This window comes from Embiotoca jacksoni, unplaced genomic scaffold (genome assembly GCF_022577435.1).
Source record: "Embiotoca jacksoni isolate LCO1_2020_lvr unplaced genomic scaffold, fEmbJac1.0.p SCAF_15, whole genome shotgun sequence".
Taxonomy (NCBI): domain Eukaryota; kingdom Metazoa; phylum Chordata; class Actinopteri; family Embiotocidae; genus Embiotoca; species Embiotoca jacksoni.
In genome coordinates, this window is record NW_027185285.1 from 12,209,876 (window position 1) to 12,228,141 (window position 18,266).

General features: G+C 43.9%; 2 protein-coding genes across 3 annotated transcripts in view; one reads left to right on the forward strand and one right to left on the reverse strand.

The window, feature by feature from the left end:
- The first annotated feature begins 967 nt into the window (after positions 1-967).
- On the forward strand, positions 968-15,842 carry flii (FLII actin remodeling protein). The gene is made up of 31 exons (XM_069149670.1): positions 968-1,076; positions 2,164-2,274; positions 3,237-3,308; positions 3,539-3,619; positions 3,768-4,015; positions 4,258-4,361; positions 4,455-4,630; positions 4,911-5,068; positions 5,303-5,387; positions 5,734-5,881; positions 5,968-6,098; positions 6,396-6,503; positions 6,648-6,752; positions 6,910-7,089; positions 7,257-7,339; positions 7,609-7,683; positions 7,911-7,994; positions 8,089-8,260; positions 9,584-9,691; positions 9,945-10,136; positions 10,544-10,642; positions 10,822-10,911; positions 11,019-11,158; positions 11,247-11,484; positions 11,750-11,904; positions 12,035-12,095; positions 12,187-12,315; positions 12,460-12,566; positions 12,705-12,810; positions 12,898-12,963; positions 13,052-15,842. Exons 1-31 carry the CDS (start codon positions 1,014-1,016, stop codon positions 13,184-13,186), a joined length of 3,810 nt encoding a protein of 1,269 aa, XP_069005771.1. The 5' UTR covers positions 968-1,013; the 3' UTR covers positions 13,187-15,842.
- Positions 15,610-18,266, reverse strand: part of llgl1 (LLGL scribble cell polarity complex component 1) — a 35,938-nt gene continuing 33,281 nt past the window's right edge. The window contains exon 22 of one of the 2 annotated variants that reach the window (XM_069149672.1): positions 15,610-17,569. In XM_069149672.1, the coding sequence (XP_069005773.1) occupies positions 17,412-17,569 (158 nt within the window). In that variant the 3' untranslated portion in view covers positions 15,610-17,411. The remainder of the gene's footprint in view (positions 17,570-18,266) is intronic. The other variant, XM_069149671.1, reaches the window with a different exon arrangement.

The window sequence follows — 18,266 nt, forward strand, 5'->3', positions numbered from 1 at the left end:
GGACGCTGAACACACGACTAATGTTAGTGTCTGTCAATATCCCCTGTAACCTGTTAGTTAGTGGGGAAAGTTTGTCTCAAATATGGAGTGGGGGAAAAGAATTGCCCTTATCTTAAAGAAAGCCTACTTGATTAGTAACAAACCTCCGCATACCGTTTCAAACTTCTCCATCGGTGCTATCCATCAAAACAGTTCTTGCAAAAAGTAAGAAAGGACCTTGATATTAATTGCTTTTTTCTATGGGCTCAACAGTGAAACAACCATACACTGTTATTTACTGGAGATAATTTTCGTATTACTATATAAAGATTATCTTAGCAGAATTTCACATCCACAAACGTACATTTCTATCACAGAAAGCCTTTATATATATATATATATATATATATATATATATATATATATATATATATATATATATATATATATATATATATATATATATATATATATATATATAGAGAGAGAGAGAGAGAGAGAGAGAGAGAGAGAGAGTTTGTATGAGTTGTAGCATTTTTTGTATGAGTTGTAGCATTATATATATATATAAAGGAAATGCTACAACTCATACAAACTATCCAGCACCCTACAAACCCCAAAGCCATAAACAATCTTAACAACATCTTAAGGACAGATACAGGAGATCATTCCTGCCGACCGCAATAAGACTGTACAATAACTCACTTATATTGTATATTTAATATTTTTTACTGCTATTTTATTGCTTTCTATTATTCTATTATTATCTTATTGTTTCCTGTATGCTGCTGTAGCGGAAAAAAAAGTCCCCTCTGGGATTAATAAAGTAACTTTTATTTAAAGTAACCTAACCTAACCTACTTATCTGAACCGCTGAATCTAATGTCAGTCGTTCCCATTCCCAAGCAGCAGGTGGCGGTACTGCGCTTCAAACGGTCGTATTAACACCAACACGAAGAACAGCTCCAGCTCTCCCGGCCGTCGGACCAAAATAGACAGTTCGGCTCCGAGCAGCTGACATCAAGTAGTCAGACATGGCTGCCACCGGAGTTCTCCCCTTCATCAGGGGGGTTGATCTCAGTGGAAACGACTTCAAAGTAAGCGTTTGTTGACTGTGTGCCCCTCCGTAACTGACCCGCTCGGCGTAGCTGAAGTTAGTTCGAGTACGCGACGCGGCAACACGAGCTTAGCTGGACGTTACTAGCATTGGGCGTTAGCCAGTAGTCAAGAGTGACACAGTGTCAGTCCGGTCTCAGGGCACTTCCGGCCCGACTGGCGTTTTAACACGTTTCTGTCTCGGGGAATGGGTTCGTGAAGGGGCATTTCTTTATTATATTCAGGCTTTTGTGTGCCGAAGTAGATTTTTTTTATTATTATTTCCAACGTCACGACAGCTTGCTAAATTAGCTTCATTAGCTGTCCGGGTGAGAAGCACCAGCTCCGTGTCGGGACATGTCGGCCCGATCATCGGCGTGGAGACCAACGCTGCGGCCATAAACAACGTTGGTTGACGTTGACGGAGCTCAACGGCTGGCTGCGGCTACCCAAGTGTCGTCATCCTCTTTGGGTGTGACTCCTTTTTCCGGAGCTTAGTTTAGGGGATTGGAAAAAAAAAAAAAAGCCTCCCGGCTGTCGGCGGTGACAGCTGAGATCATCTGACGAGGATCTGAACTATTTGTGTACTTTACGTCAGTATGAAAGTAATTACAAACAACTTCTGTGTTCGTCGGTGAACGAGTTCAAATCTATTTTCAAGCCAAACTGGGATGACATCACTTCCTGTCACTGCTTTAACAATATGCTGCTTTTCAAGTTTGTGATCTTGAACGTGAAGGATAACGTGCAGTATTACAGCTGGTCAGATATCTGCTGCTGATTTGAAAGCTGTGGTGAGATTCACACCCCCTCTGTAATAACAGGATAATCCTAGCTTTCTTTGTTTGTGTAAACATACTGCTCTCGTTCTTCTTTTTTTATTTTTATTTTTTTTATTCAAAAGATTTTAATGTTTTGGTACATTTATGTCCATATTTCAGGTTTGAATTGCTGTTTATGTGGAGTGTTTTTATTGGCATTCTCCTCCACCTCCTTCGGCACGACATCTCCACCGAAAGTTATCACCTATTATTGATGTCAAAATCCATTTCTCTCCCTCTCGCCTATTTCTCTTCTCGGCCTTTGCAGGGTGGTTATTTTCCTGAGCATGTTAAGTGTATGAGCAGCCTGCGATGGCTGAAACTGAACAGGACAGGACTGTGTTACCTCCCGGAGGAACTGGCCTCTCTGCAGAAGCTGGTGAGACATTTAGGCCTTTTTGCTAGTTAAGAGTGATTCTACACAGGAAGAAAACTAATGCATAACTCGTGTTTTGCCATTCATCTAATCATTTTTCATTTAAACTCACAGACCCTCTTTGCCTTTAAGATCATTTTATTTTTCATGTGTGCTGTGTGCATTTCCAAAACTAGAAAGATCCTCCATGAATTGTTGAATGATTATTACTCAGTGATTTAGGAGCGGAGCCAATCGAATGTAGTCTCAAAACAGGAAGAGGGGCTTATATTTATACAGCAAAAACAAAATAGATATGCAATTTGTCTCATTTTTGTGATGAAGGTATTATTCTTTGTAGTACTCCAGTTATTAGTGTCATGACAATATTCTCTTTTATCACAAGTCATAAACAATTTGGTAAATTAACTGTATGTTATTCATCTTAGGTACATATTTTTTATCTAACTGCTATTGTTTTTTTTTCTGTCACGCTATCATACTAGACTTTTACAATATTGATAGCAGTGTCGTTAATCTTGAAGTCAAAACATACCCGTGTTTAACTCCATTAGTCCGAGTCACACATGTCAGCAGACTGATGCATTTTACCTATAAGATGTCACCCGAGTAAACCTTCCTTTTAACGTCAGTATTTCTGATAGGACTATCTGATCCCGTCCTTCAACGCGGCGATCAGAAGCTCTTAATGTAAAGATCGCCGAGGTTTGTTCTTGCCAGGTGCAGATAAACTAGATTAGTTTGTTATCATGGCCAGCAGTGTGTTTAAGTGAACATCTGCCTTGATTTCATCGTCTCTACAGTGAGATTATTCTATTTAGAGAAAACGAAGCATTAATGCTGTACTTTGCACAGCAGTGACGATGATGACTTGTGGTCATATTTATGGGGTTTTAGATGATTATGTTTTGTTTATGCAGTGAACTGTGTGTCAGGAAACAAAACCTCTCCTTTTCCTCTTTTAGGAACATCTGTCAGTGAGTCACAACAGCCTGACCACCTTACATGGAGAACTGTCCAGCTTACCAAACTTGCGGGTAACTGACAAACACACAAGCAATGCAAGAAAATACATGCAAAACACATGTAGTCTTATCATAACTTAACCACCAGCAGTATTGGAACTGTTAATGTTGCTGATTACATTCAAATACTTTAGCAGGTTCATATGGTGGTTTCTGTCCCTTCCACTGTGGCCTGTTTCTATTTATACCAATGTGTGGTCTACTTATGACACTGCTCTAAAAGTGTTTGATTATGTGTGCAGGCAGTGGTAGCGCGAGCCAACAACCTGAAAAACTCTGGAGTCCCTGATGACATCTTTCAGCTTGATGACCTCTCTGTGCTGGTAAACAATCTCACACAATCTCTCATCTGCTTATCACACCTTTGGAAGACGTTTTCCTTTGTTACCAAAACATATTCAACATTTGTGTTTCCTTTACTGCTGGTCCTCTGACCTGTTTTCCAATACAATTACCATCCTCTTCTTTTAGGACCTGAGCTACAACCAGCTGACAGAGATCCCCAGGGACCTGGAGAACAGCAGGAACATGCTGGTGTTGAATCTGAGCCACAACAGCATCGACTCCATCCCCAACCAGCTGTTCATCAACCTGACGGACCTGCTGTATCTGGACTTGAGCGACAACAAGCTGGACAGCCTGCCGCCTCAGATGAGACGCCTGGTGCACCTGCAGACTCTCATTCTAAACAACAACCCGCTGATGCATGCCCAGTTGCGGTAAGAGCACATGACTTTGTTTCATTAGTTACATCTATCCACCCCCCCTCCCCCAGCCCTCACCCCCACCCCACCTTACACCTCCAGGCCAAAAACCAAAAGATGAATTTAGTTAGAAAACAGAAATATTGTTTTCATGCTGTTCTCTCTCTCTGTGTGTGTGTGTGTGTGTGTGTGTGTGTGTGTGTGTGTGTGTGTGTGTGTGTGTGTGTGTGTGTGTGTGTGTGTGTGTGTGAGAGCAGCCAGCTCCCGGCCATGGTGGCATTACAGACTCTGCACCTGAGGAACACCCAGAGGACCCAGAGCAACATGCCCACCAGCCTGGAGGGACTGACAAATTTAGCAGGTAACACAAAACACACAAACACACCATTGTCCACTTTTTACAAACAACTATTACATACAACTATTTTCTCCTCCTCCTCTTTGTCTTTCCCAGATGTCGACCTGTCAAGTAACGACTTGACTCGGGTGCCAGAGTGCCTCTACTCGCTGGGCAGCCTGAAGAGACTCAACCTGAGCAGTAATCAGATCTCTGAACTCTCCCTCTGCATCGATCAGTGGACTCAGCTGGAGACACTGAACCTGAGCCGCAACCAGCTCACCTCACTGCCTGTAAGGATGCTGATGATCACATAGCTGTCTCCAGAGGCTTTTCTTTTCTTACTGCCATTCTGTAGCAGACATCTTTGAAAAGATGTGTCTTGGAGTTGTTGCAATATAAGAACCATAAACAACATTTCATTCATTTTCTGAAATGACATTTTTCAGACATTTCAGACTGTTGTCTTACAATGTTGGTGATTAAAACCAGAACTCTGTCGGGTCGAATTCAGAGAATTGTGTCCCTGTATAATCTCTGACTTTTAAACTTTGCTTTCGTGTCTCCAACCAGTCTGCCATCTGTAAGCTGTCCAAACTGAAGAAGCTCTATGTCAACTCGAACAAGTTGGACTTTGATGGCGTTCCACCAGGCGTGGGCAAACTGTCCAGCCTCACTGAGTTCATGGCTGCTAACAACAACCTGGAGCTCATCCCCGAGGGACTCTGCAGGTGAACTCAGCACAGAAACAAGCTTTGTTGATGAGCGTCAGACTTTCAGAATCAGCGAGATTTGGCCGAACAAAATTATGCTGACTCGCTTCCCTAAACAGTCCAATCATACATTTACTCATACAACTTAAAAGCTACTTTGAAAGGTGTTGGTAATACCAGATTGTCTATATATTTTATCCACACCCAAAAATGGTATAATATTGTCTAAATGTGTGTTTTTGTGTTGTCCAGGTGTGGCAAGCTGAAGAAGCTGGTGCTGAATAAGAACCGCCTGGTGACACTACCTGAGGCCATCCACTTCTTAACAGACTTAGAGGTACAATACTTTAAAGTCCTCAGATAATACTAGAAGGTACCTTTATGAAAATATATTTATATGCAAGTCTATATTTATAGACTTGCAGTGGAAACGGCATGACGTTTTTGAGATTGTCACTAAATAGTGATATTTCTTTAAAAAAAAAAAAAATATGTTGAACATGGTAAAATCATACATCTTTACTTTTCAAAAAGAGTATTGCTTGGTAACAATAATATTTGTACATAATACAAATATTTCATCAAATATCATTTTCTCAATAATGATTTTCCTTCTTATCGTAGTTCAGGAAAACAATCATGATCTAAAACGTGCTGAAACTCCTGATTGTCTCTTTCTGTAGATCCTCGATGTGCGTGAGAACCCCAACCTGGTGATGCCTCCTAAACCCGTCGACCGAGGAGCAGAGTGGTACAACATCGACTTCTCCCTCCAGAACCAGCTCCGTCTGGCCGGAGCCTCGCCGGCTACCGTAGCAGCTGCAGGAGGAGGTATGTGTGTGTGAAGAATTCACCAATATATCAAACGCACCTCTCATATTTCCTGGAGGCTGAAATCTTTGTGTCCGTGTGTCCAGGAGCCAGCCCCCGAGATCACCTGGCGAGGAAGATGAGGCTGAGGAGGAGGAAGGACTGTTCTCAGGATGATCAGGCCAAGCAGGTGCTGAAGGGCATGAGTGATGTCGCACAGGAGAAGAAGAACATGGAGGTAAGAAAAAAGGGAACAGAGGGATGGTTTTATGTTCTTTCTTGGCAGTGTCACCTGCAGGAGTAGGGATTTGTATTTTCCACGTTATACTGTTGTTGTTTTTTTGTGTAATTAGGAGTTGTTTTCCTGAAAACTGATTATAAAGCACTTCAGCAGCGATGGTGGTGTTTAATTGGTTTAGAACGTTATTCATTTATTAATGGCCACTCTAAAGTCTTGTTATTCTTCACTTTCTTAGTGAAATGAGAAGAGGTTTAATTTGCATTTTACTTACCAAGGAATCTGCTCATTTTGCAGGAGAACGGGGACTTGAAGTACAGTGATTTAAAAGTCCGACGCTGGGACAAGAGTCTAGAGAAGCCTCATCTGGATTACTCCGAGTTCTTTGTAGACGACGTGGGGCAGGTAATTTATCTGTGTGTCTCTCTTAAATGTGATGGAGGAAGCTTTTCTCTCATGCAGCTTCTTTTCCACACGGTTTTAGTCAACCTACCAAGTTGTAATTTTAGACTCAAGTATACATATTTGTGTTATTTGTCTTCCCTGTAGGTTCCAGGTGTTACAGTGTGGCAGATCGAGAACTTCGTCCCGATACAAGTGGACGAAACTTTCCACGGCAAGTTCTATGAGGCCGACTGCTACATCATCCTCAAGGTAACACGTCAAATCTGCCATCATATTTATTCAGATTTGGTCCAGAAAAATTAGACTAATCAAACAAAACGGGTTCAACTTGGCTAATGTTGGAGCATCTGTATGTTTTTAACATACCGTCTTCATATGTGCCATGTTTCTCTGTTTGTGATTGTAGACCTTCCTGGATGACAACGGAGCAATAAACTGGGAGATCTACTACTGGATCGGTCAGGACGCCACACTAGACAAGAAGGCCGGCTCTGCCATCCATGCTGTCAACCTCCGAAACTTCCTGGGAGCAGAGTGCAGGACGATACGGGAAGAGATGGGAGACGAGAGCGAGGAGTTCAGTGCTGTATGTAGAAACGTGATGGTCGTTACAAACTATTGTATGAGAGCATAAACCGATATATAAACAAATAACTTAAAAAAAAATAAAAAATCATCCAGAAACTGACCACTAAACATACTAAACAATCAGCTGCTCTGTGCTGTAAATAATAGTTTTTGTCTTGCGTGCAGGTGTTTAACAATGAGATCTCCTACATTGAGGGAGGGACAGCCAGTGGATTTTACACTGTGGAGGACACAAACTATCTTCTCAGGTAGGCTGAAGCTGCTTTTTTGTAGGAAACATCTTCATCTTTATTTCCACAATTTGTGTGATTTTTTTTTTTTAATTTTATTTTTTTATAACTTAGTCTTGTATTATCGTAATTTTCAGAGACAACTTAAACACGCTGCTCACAAATCAAGTTTAGTCTGAGTCTGAATGAATTTTGTCAGCGTGTTGAACACCCAGCTGTGTGTGATGGAAACTGTTTGGTCTTAAAAACCTTTCCATCAGGTGTGAATTCTTTTCTGTGTTCATCAGGTTGTACAGAGTCTACGGCAAGAAAAACATCCGACTGGAGTCTGTGCCTTTTAAGGCCTCGTCCCTCGACCCTCGGTGAGTTCCGCCCTCCTACTACCTCAGACACCACCTCACGCACACTGCGATACTCCCTCCAGCACAAACCCACCTCTTTCTGAAGCCTTTGCATCTCTTTTCTGTCTGTTCGACACAATCACTGCATCATCCTAAACCTTGTTTTACTCCGACATGACACGTGTCTCGTTTAATGCGGGGTTCAGGGCATTTGTGTCAATAACATCTTGTTGTTCTTGTTCTGGCAGCTTTGTGTTCCTGTTGGAAACTGGGCTGGAAATCTTCATCTGGAGAGGAGCCAACGCGACTCTCAGCAGCACCACGAAGGCCAGGTAAGACTCCAATCAGCAAAAACCTGAGTTGATCATTGCAGCCTATAAATGTAGTGATGCGAAGTGTTGTGTGTGCATTGTTGTCATCCTGCAGACTGTTTGCTGAAAAGATAAACAAGAATGAGCGTAAGGGGAAGGCAGAGATTACAACTCTGATGCAGAACCAGGAGCCTCCGGCGTTCTGGGAGGTCCTGGGAGGACAACCAGAGGAGATCAAGAAACACGTACCAGATGACTTCTCCCCTGTCAGACCTAAACTATACAAAGTAAATGTTTTAATAACTTTTATACACCGGTTGTCTCGAGAACTGATTCATCTTGTGGATTACAGTAGAAGTGTTTCTACAGTTTTAACTGTGTTTTTGTACATGACCAGTGATGTCTTGGAGTATGTGGGACAAAAATGTTTAATGCCAGTTAACAGCACGTGATCTTTCTCTTCCAACTTTTGCACTTGAATTTTCGGACAACATGAGACCGTTAGCTTCCTTTTGAAAATATCTGTGACACAGGAAGCTTTTTGTTAAAGGTGCATTTGTAAGAATTAAATCCCATCTTGTAATAGCACTTTGTACACGATGAGAGCGAGTCACTGTGGCGTCCAGCCAGTCTGCCCTCAGTTCAGAGTCGCACCAATACCTGTGACCCATGCGGTGAAGTCGCAGCTCACAGAATCTCATGGGACAGAATTTACATGACCTTTCCCTGCTGTTAGTTACTGGTTGGCTTTTTCTGTAACTGATGATTGTAGAGTTCGGTTGTATCCACCCAGTAGTGGAGAGACACAAAAACAAACAACATGGGTAAGCCTATAGTTTATGTTATAGCTTGTTGTCTCCGTTTTTAAATTTAAACAATATGTCGACTGCATTTAGGATGTTTTTCGGTACAATAGGTGTCAGATCAGTTTTTGGATTTGTCCAAACAAGGTTTTGTTTGCTACATAAAGTTGCCTCAGTCGGGTGGATAGTTGGACGATGAGCTAATTGAGCTGGTCTCGTACAGCTATTCTAACTGGTCTGAACCGGGGATCTACAAACGGCTAACGAAGCATATTAACTGTCAGCAATGTTTAACAGAGGTGCAGCTGGGACAACACACTTTAACGTGCACTCTGAACGAACAACACACAAACGTTCAGCATAAAACTTCATTCCTTTACTTGCCAAGAGCTGTTTCTGGCGCTGGATAATAACTCAAGCGCTTCAGCCGTTGTTGTGTTTACTCCTTCATTCGTTGGAACAAGAGGTTAGAACACACTCCTTCTGTTCGGCATGTTGGACTGAGATCAGACTGCAGTGACTCACTATCCCATCCTGTTGTACAAAGTCGTATTTGATACGGGCTGGGCCGAGGCTCGCCGGTGAGCATGCTAACCTCAATAGATGTCTCTGCAACACACTGTCTTTTTTTGACAAAACACGACATTCTGTGGACAATCTTCATTTTAGAATAGTTAAACAAATATGTTTGTGTAAATGCCCTTTTAAAAGTCTTTCAGTTGTTGTAAAACATAACGCACATGAACACGTGATGAGGAACACGGGGGGAACCACCATTCATGAATGTTTTGTTTGTCTCTCCCGTAGGTGGGTTTGGGTCTTGGCTACCTGGAGCTGCCACAGATTAACTACAAGCTGTCAGTGGAGCACAAAGATCACAAGATCAAACTGGACACCCTGCCAGAGCTCAGGCTGGTACGTTAACCTGCATGATGGCTGCAAGGAAGAACCGAAAAACAGAGTAGTTCATGGTCCCTTGTCCTGATTTAAAATTGTGATGATCCTTTTTATCCTCTTGTGTTTTTCTTTACTTTCCTGAATTTTAACGATTGATTCTTATAACGTTGTTGTTATTGTTCTTCTTTACACATCGCACCACCTCGTTTCCGACTTCATTTTTGTTTGTTTTTTTTGTCTGTCCTGGTCTCATTTCCGTCGCTGCGTTCAGGTGCAGTCTCTGCTGGACACGAAGGGCGTGTACATCCTGGACTGCTGGTCCGACGTGTTCATCTGGATCGGGAGGAAGTCTCCTCGTCTCGTCCGAGCGGCGGCCTTAAAGCTTGGCCAGGAGATCTGCTCCATGCTGCACCGGCCCAAACACGCCTGTGTGACCCGCAACCTGGAGGGCACCGAGTGTCAGGTAACATTTCACACACCGCAGACACTTTATCCAACGGTGCGTTCGTCTGACCTTCTTTCCGATACGGCTCCTGCTCTTTCTTGTCTGAGCTTTTTTTTTTTTTTTTTGATGGGCTACAAAATGGATTGGAGTTTATTTTTGTGAGACGTTAATGTCCAAAAAAAAAAACCACAAGAAAGCACGCTAGTTCTTCAATGAGGCACATTTACTCACTTGTACAAGTGGTGCAGGTGTGACGTTGGTCTTTTAAATTGTTTACTGCACACGCTCAGAAATGCCACGGGACGTATACACTACTTAATATTATTGTGCATACAATGACACCAAAGGTGAGCATTGTTTAAAGGCCGTACAATAATTGGCCTTCTAATCACTCTCCTCCTTAATTTCTTCATCGTCTTCCTCAGGTGTTTAAGTCGAAGTTTAAGAACTGGGACGACGTGTTGAAGGTGGACTACACCAGAGCAGCTGAGACCGTACAGCAAAAAGACAACCTGCAGGGCAAGGTCAGTAAACAAGTGTGTTTGTGTCTCCGAGTCCGAATGTGAATCCTGCGATGTATAATTGTTGAACCTAAATCCAGGCTGAGCAGCTTCAAGCAGACTTTTTGTCAAACCAGAGACCCGTCAGGTGTTTGTGCAGCTGCTTCCGCCTGTTACTTCATGTGTGTTAATCTGTCTCTCAGGTGAAGAAGGACGCGGAGAAGAAGGACCAGATGAAAGCTGACCTCGCGGCTCTCTTCCTGCCGCGGCAGCCAGCGATGGCCCTCACCGAGGTGACGGCACGCACGCCGCCATTCCTGTCCCGGATTGGTGTTCTGATAACGTAAAGCTCACACACAAGCGTCCGCTCACTCCCATGTTTACCGTATTTATTCACCAGGCTGAAACGCTGATGGAGGAGTGGAACGAGGACCTGGATGGCATGGAAGGATTCGTGCTGGAGGGAAAGAAGTTTGCTCGGCTACCCGAGGAGGAGTTCGGCCACTTCTTCACCCAAGACTGCTACGTCTTCCTCTGCAGGTACGGGTGTGTTTGCGGAACCGGGATGTCCCTTCGAGGTTTTTTGTCAAACCGCGGCTCATTGTTTTACTCTCATGTGCCGCCTTAGATACTGGGTGCCTGTGGAGTACGAGGACGAGGAGAAGGAGAAGAAGGAGGGCGAAGGTGCAGAAGGAGGAAGAAGAGGAGGGAGAGCTGATGATGAGGAGGATGACAAACAGGCCGAGGAGGACTTCCAGTGTGTCGTGTACTTCTGGCAGGGCAGGCAGGCCTCCAACATGGGCTGGCTCACCTTCACCTTCTCCCTGCAGAAGAAGTTTGAGAGTCTTTTCCCTGGAAAACTGAAAGTATGACGACACGTTTGTTTGTTTGTTTGTTTCTGACCCTCTGTGCTGAAAATCAGCCACACACACACACACACTTGTAATCACTCTGCACTCAGAATAGTGTTATCTGATAGGTCGGCTTTGACACAGCTGCGCCCGAGAGTTCGAATTTATGGGAAAACCTAAACATTTCCGAAAATGCTCATTTTGTGTAATCATCCAGATCATCTCGGTGTTTACGGTATCGTGCTGAACTAACAAGCCGTCGTCCTGTGTTGCTGTGCAGGTGGTGCGTATGACTCAGCAGCAGGAGAACCTCAAGTTCCTGTCGCATTTCAAGAGGAAGTTCATCATCCACAAAGGGAAGAGGAAACAGAAGCCGGACTCTGCCCAGCCCTCCCTCTACCACATCCGCACCAATGGCAGCGCACTTTGCACCAGGTACATTCACACACACACACACACACACACACACACACACCACCTTCTCTGGAGGACGGTTTGTCCTCCAGAGAAGTCCCACTCAGGAGCGTTTATTTCTTAACATTCTGTTTTACCCTACATCTTTTAGGACCATCCAGATTGTTACAGATTCCAGCAATCTCAACTCCGAATTCTGCTTCATCCTCAAGGTTTGGACGTTTAAAAATAGTACAAAAAACCCGATTTAATGATGCAAAGTCAGATTTCTGTGTATTGAAACCCACAAACTGTTACCCGCAGGTCCCGTTTGAGAGCACAGACAATCAGGGCATCGTTTACACCTGGGTGGGCCGAGCCGCCGACCCCGACGAGGCCAAACTGGCCGAGGACATCATGAACTGCATGTTCGATGACACGTACAGCAAGCAGGTGAGCGTGCATCTTTTTTTTTATTTTTATTTTTTTATAACAAATCATTTCCCCCAGGCACTTCTGCTTTCCAGCAGACACTTTCTGTTAATTCAAGCCTCAAGTATATTTTGTCACCGCATCATCAATGAACGTGCCTCCTAGGTTATTAACGAGGGGGAGGAACCAGAGAACTTCTTCTGGGTCGGGATTGGTTCTCAGAAACAGTACGATGAAGACGCGGAATACATGAAGCACGCTCGGCTCTTCAGGTCAGTGCACGTCACCCGTTTTACGCGCGACGTCGGTGCCCATCGTAGACGTGAAGTATTCCAATCGAATTATGCGTCACCTCGTCTGTCTCCCTCCACCTTCATCACTCCTCTTGTCTCTTCCTCTTCCTCCGTCAGATGTTCAAATGAGAAAGGTTATTTCTCTGTGTCGGAGAAGTGCTCGGACTTCTGTCAGGACGACTTGGCTGACGACGACATCATGCTGCTGGACAACGGCAAAGAGGTAACGAAAGTTTAAACACGGCGTTCGAGTCGGCCGGATTTCCCGCCGCGTCGCTGCTGTTCATTCTCGTGCTTCTTCCCCCGTCAGGTGTACATGTGGGTCGGCACGCAGACCAGCCAGGTGGAGATCAAGCTGAGTCTCAAAGCCTGCCAGGTGAGTCGGAAGCTGCGAGGCCGCGCACACGTTGCATTGTTTGTGTCGTCCACACCTCCGTCACCGCCTCCCTCCTCTTCCTCTCCAGGTTTACATCCAGCACATGCGCTCCAAAGAGGGCGAGCAGCCGAGGAAGCTGCGGCTGGTGAGGAAGGGAAACGAGCCACACTGCTTCACGCGCTGCTTCCACGCCTGGGGAGCTTTCAAAACTCCCCCCGCATAGGGCCCCCCCCCCCCCCCCTCACTCACCCTCCCCCACCCTACACACACACACACACACTTCCTACGCTGCCATGTAATTTTCTACCAGTAAGAGGTCTATGACTGTCCCAGCTTTTCCTGAGACTCTTTCCCTCCATCTCGCTCAGCAGCTTTTTTTTGCCGACAAAATTCCTGTTCAACATCTGGTATTAACATGCGGGTCTCGGGTCATCCCGTCACACAGGTTTAAACATTTGAGATCCGATCCGCTCCGACAACCTTCGGAGGGGGTCGGGGGGGGGGGGCATCTAGTTAGCAGTCAACACTAACGAGTCGTGCACCGCTCACTCGGCTGACGTCCTCTGACTAAGCGATGGAAATACTGAAGACATCTCTTGTTGCCACGTTCCTGCGTTCATATCTGACCAGGAGCTTCAGCGTGTTACCGTCACTTTACAGCGAGGGTGTTAGTTTGAGATGTTTGTTATTTCTTTCACTCAAGCAGTTCTTGCACCTAAAGATCTCTTGACTGCTCTTATTTGAGGTTTTTGTAACCAGAAGAGTTTCAACTGGACAGGTAGCAGAAAAGCAGCTGTTTACTAAATACAAACAAAGGCTGTTTACCTGATGCGTGTTTCACCAAAGCTTCCTCTGGGTTTACTTTTTTATTTAGTTTACCTCGACTGCAATTTCTGACGCACATCAGATTTACAGATTTGGAAGAGCCGCCGCCCGTTCACACGGTTCGTTTGGCCACCGCAGCGCAGAGCCAGACCCTCTCAAACCTGCTGGAATACTTCAATAAAATCTGACCTGAACTAATCAGATCCTGGCGGTTGAGGTGAATTACAGACTCACTAAGAAACGAGCATTTCATTGATGATGCATTGCTTGATATCCACCACATTAACTTCCTGTTGCGTTGACTCCTCCCCTCCCGTCTCTGCACATCAACAGGTATACATGTACATGTTCATTTACATGATCAAGGCCCATGTTAATGCCAGGTGAGAACGGGTTTTAGCACAACATCTCCATCAGTAAAAGCTCTCCTGGTCAAGGAGCTGCCGGCTGTCGGAGACGGCAAATCACCTATTTTTTTTTTTTACAAACTTTTTTTTAGCAGCAAGCCTGAATATTGCTGTTGAATGAAAGAGAATTATGTTTTGAGATAAAATAGGTCCGAGGTGTACAGAGGCTTTATAACCCCCCCTCCCCCACCCCACCCCCCCTTAACATATCGATCTGTTCTGCTGCTTTCACGTAGCTTGTGCTGCATGGTTGGTAGTTTTCATTGGAGGAGGGCTCCTTACAATCCTTCCTGCTTTGTGCCATTCGCGCAGCTTATTGGAAGCAGTTCAAAGCAGATTTTAGTTTGTATTCTTCTTTTCATCGTCGAGGGACTGAACAGAAAACAGCACTATAATTGTTTTTGAGGAATGTTGGTTTATATATATATTTTTTTCATGGTATGCGTGTGTTCGCCTCATGCGCCTTCACTGAAATGGGGTCCTCTTCTTCCCCACAGACGGTTCGGTTTGTCTTCTCACATCTTCCAACTTTCCCACCGATCTGACTGCAAAAATGAAAGTCTTGTCCGTTTGATTTAAAAAAAAAAAAAAAAAGATCGATTCTCGTGTGAAGATAGTTTGGGCGGTAACCATGACAAAGATTTATTTGGCCAAAGAAATCTTATGGAGGTCAGGATGCAAAGTCTGGAGATGTGAGAGCGAGCTGTGGTTTTTTTTTTTTTGTTTAAAGGGCAGATGTCTAAATGTGCAATCAATCGAGTCGGGAGATCCTAAATACCGAAACTGTATTTGTCTACGTTACAGGCTGCAATTCAACTCCTCAAAACTTTTATTTTCTCAGATAATAATTTTTTAAAAAAGAGCTTTTTTTTCCAAAATATATTTGAAAAAGTAAATGCATGATACTGAATAGTTTTTAAAAGTGTTGCTTTCTTTTTCAAATGTGTTTTTGGAACAGAAGCCTTTAATGGGAGATCAGAGACATATCTTTAGAAATATCTGGACTGATCCGAGAGCCGTTTGTTGAAGCAGCTTCGGATCGGGGTCATCTTAGTACAGAACTGCTGCAGTGCTTCTTTTGATCATGTGACCTGTGTGCTATGCAGGCATTGGTCCAAGCGACTGTGTCTACGTATTCCCAGATGGCTGCAACCTTTCGATTCGTTTCTTTCTAGTAGATTCTGTGGGGTGAACTGTATGCCTGTTAAGTGTGTTTGAGTCCTGCACACATGTATATGTGTGCATTTGAATATGTGCACATGCTCCTGATGCCACCTGCAGATGCTTTATTTATGTATTTTATATAAAAATAAAAGTTCACAAAACATTTTGTCATCTGGCCCTCTTACTTGCATCTGCTGCTACTTGAACACCTCTGCGTTTCATCAAAAGACAAACCAAACTAAAGACGGAGTCTCTTAGAGAGTAAATAATTTTATTAACATTCACAATTCTTCCATCAGCCCAAATGCTAAAATGACCTGATTAATAAATTTCTACACACAAAAAACTGGATGACAAAATAGAAACATCTCAAACTGTGGGATTAAAAAGGTAAATCGTGCCAGCTGGAGCGTGAAAGGGTTATTTTGTGTTGACACCAAAGAAGCTAACACGAAAGTAAAAAAAAAAAAAAAAAAAAAAAAAGGCGTTAACATGAGTCCTACCTGCTGAGCTACATTAGTTAGTAGTGAGGTCCTTTTTTTTTTTTAACTTTTGTTTTAACGAGGATCGAGCAGCTTTGCGTTACTGACCTCCGATATCTGACTCTATCGTCGGCTTACTGTTCTAAACCTGTCTTGTATGAACCTACATAATAGATGCTCTATATGTTTTTACACAGTAAAACATTGTTTTAAAAAGGGGGGTTAAAAATACTGACGATCAAAGCTCAGCATGTAGCCAATATTACCCAAAATGCACCAATTCAGAGCCCAAGAGGAAATCCGTTACTTTCAGACTGACTTTGCTGACCTTGCTGCACTTCCCTGAGTCCTGTCAGAAGGTTTCCGCATGAGATGATGAAACTAACAGACAAATGAAGACTCGTCGTCGGACCACATTCTTCACCTTCACCCTCTTCTCTTTATTTCTGAATTACTGAGAAAATATTTCAGATTTTCTTTTACCAAACTAGAGCAGAAAAATAAGGATATAAACAGAGACTCTGCCATCGTGTGTGTCTTTACCTCACGTGGTCCCAGAGAGGACAGTGATGTCACAGATGTATGGACTGAATTCCACGGCGGGTTAAAGAGCGTCCTCTGCGTTGTACTCCTGTCACATCACTGTCCCGGTGTCACATGACGTGAGCCCATGCATTTTACCAATAAAGATATTTCAAAAGTTACAATATTTCACCTAAATCTGCTCTAGTCCCAAAAACACAGCAGCTTCCCAGCTGGTTCCCTTTGAAGTACCACTGATTTTTTTTTTTTTTTTTTTTTTTTTTTTCTACCCGTGTCCCCCTCTGTTTCTCATTAAAGTATCTTTACTCTCTCCGTACAAAACATATTGAATCTTTGCGATAGAAAACACCTTCACTGTCCCGGTACTCTGCTTTTTTTTTTCCTTCTTCAAACATCGGTGATTGGTTGATTTTCGCACCACGTTACAAACAAGCTTTCAATTGGCGCCTGAAGGGGGAAAGAAATGCTGAACCTTGACTCAAATATTCAAAACACTGAATTTGCTCGTCTTCCAGTCTTCAACTCTGCAGTGCTCCCTTTCAGTTCATAAAACGGGTCGTTTACAGGACCGTCGCGTTGTGATATATTGGGCAGAATAATCCATCGCATCCAACAGAGCGCACAAGAAATCAAGTAGCGCTTTTGGCGCCGCAGCACCAGTTCCAGTTCCAACTGTGGGGAAACCTCAGACCGAGCCGAGCGCGCCGCATGACTGAGGGTAGAAAAATAAAAACACACCACCAGCAAGTCTCCTGTGAGGAATGTAACAGCCCTTTCCTCGAAGGCCGGGCCGCGGTCATTGTGCCCAGAGAGCACGCTGTAACCATGGAGCCGGCGGAGGGGGAGGGTTGGGGGGAGGAGGGGAAAGGGGCCGAGGGGGAGCGGTCAGCTCCGAGGTCTTCCTGACGCCACGCTGTGCTCGCTCGGCCGTCTGGTTCCCCACGTGGGAGGAAATGTCAAGTTTCCAAAGTGGTTACAGGAGAAGAAGAGTCGGTTCTTCCAGTGGGAGGAGCCGCAACAGAAGTTTTTAATGTCCACAGTAAGACGTCCCTCCCAGCTTGTGCCAGTTCGACAGGAGAGAGCCTCTGGCTGGCCGGGGGGCTCCACGGTGGGCTGACGGGAGACATTTGTGGTCCAGCACTGAAATCCAGTCCGTCGAGACCACCTGAGCCCCGTTCTGGAATACTTCAACCGAACACAGGAGACGTGATGAGCAAAGAAGCGCAATCATCACAGGAGACAAGACAATGAAATACAAGATGTTTTTGTATCGGCAGACTCTTATTAATAATTAAGAGATAATTACTGACATTAAAGACAGCGTCAGTCTCTTGCTTTATGCAAACTCTAACTCATTTAGATGTGGTGCGGTGTCGGCGATACAGATCCAGTTCAAAATCTATTGCTGCTCATGTTTCATGAGACCAGAACACTGCAGGTCTGTAACAGCCTGAGAAACAACTTACGCTCAGAATTCGTTGGTTTCTTGAGCTCAAAACTAGATTTAAAAACTCAATTATGCAGTTATCATCTCCTGACAAACAGTTTACATCGGGTGTCATTGATTTTAATGCTCTAATAATTTGGCATCAAAAGAAGATTAAGTGAAGATAATTTGAAATAACTGATCGGGCAAAAATGACAAAGATTTGCTGGTGTCAGATTCTGAAATGTGAACATTTGCTGCTAATATCATCTTTATATGACAATATAAAATTCAATTCAGTCAATTGGCTTGTCGTGTATTTCTGTACAGTCGCCACAAGAGGGCAGCAGAGATTTAAAGACCGAAGGAGAGCTACTTTGACAAATAAGCTGTCGGCAGCAATAACCTGATTTATGAGTCCCGAGTGAAGACGGTAATGGACCAGAATGGATCGGT

Coding starts and splice junctions, on each gene's coding strand:
- flii (XM_069149670.1), top strand. CDS start 1,014: ATGGCTGCCACCGGAGTTCTCCCCTTCATCAGGGGGGTTGATCTCAGT. Junction 5,069..5,302: donor ATCCCCGAGGGACTCTGCAG/GTGAACTCAGCA, acceptor TGTGTTGTCCAG/GTGTGGCAAGCTGAAGAAGC. Junction 6,099..6,395: donor AGGAGAAGAAGAACATGGAG/GTAAGAAAAAAG, acceptor CTCATTTTGCAG/GAGAACGGGGACTTGAAGTA.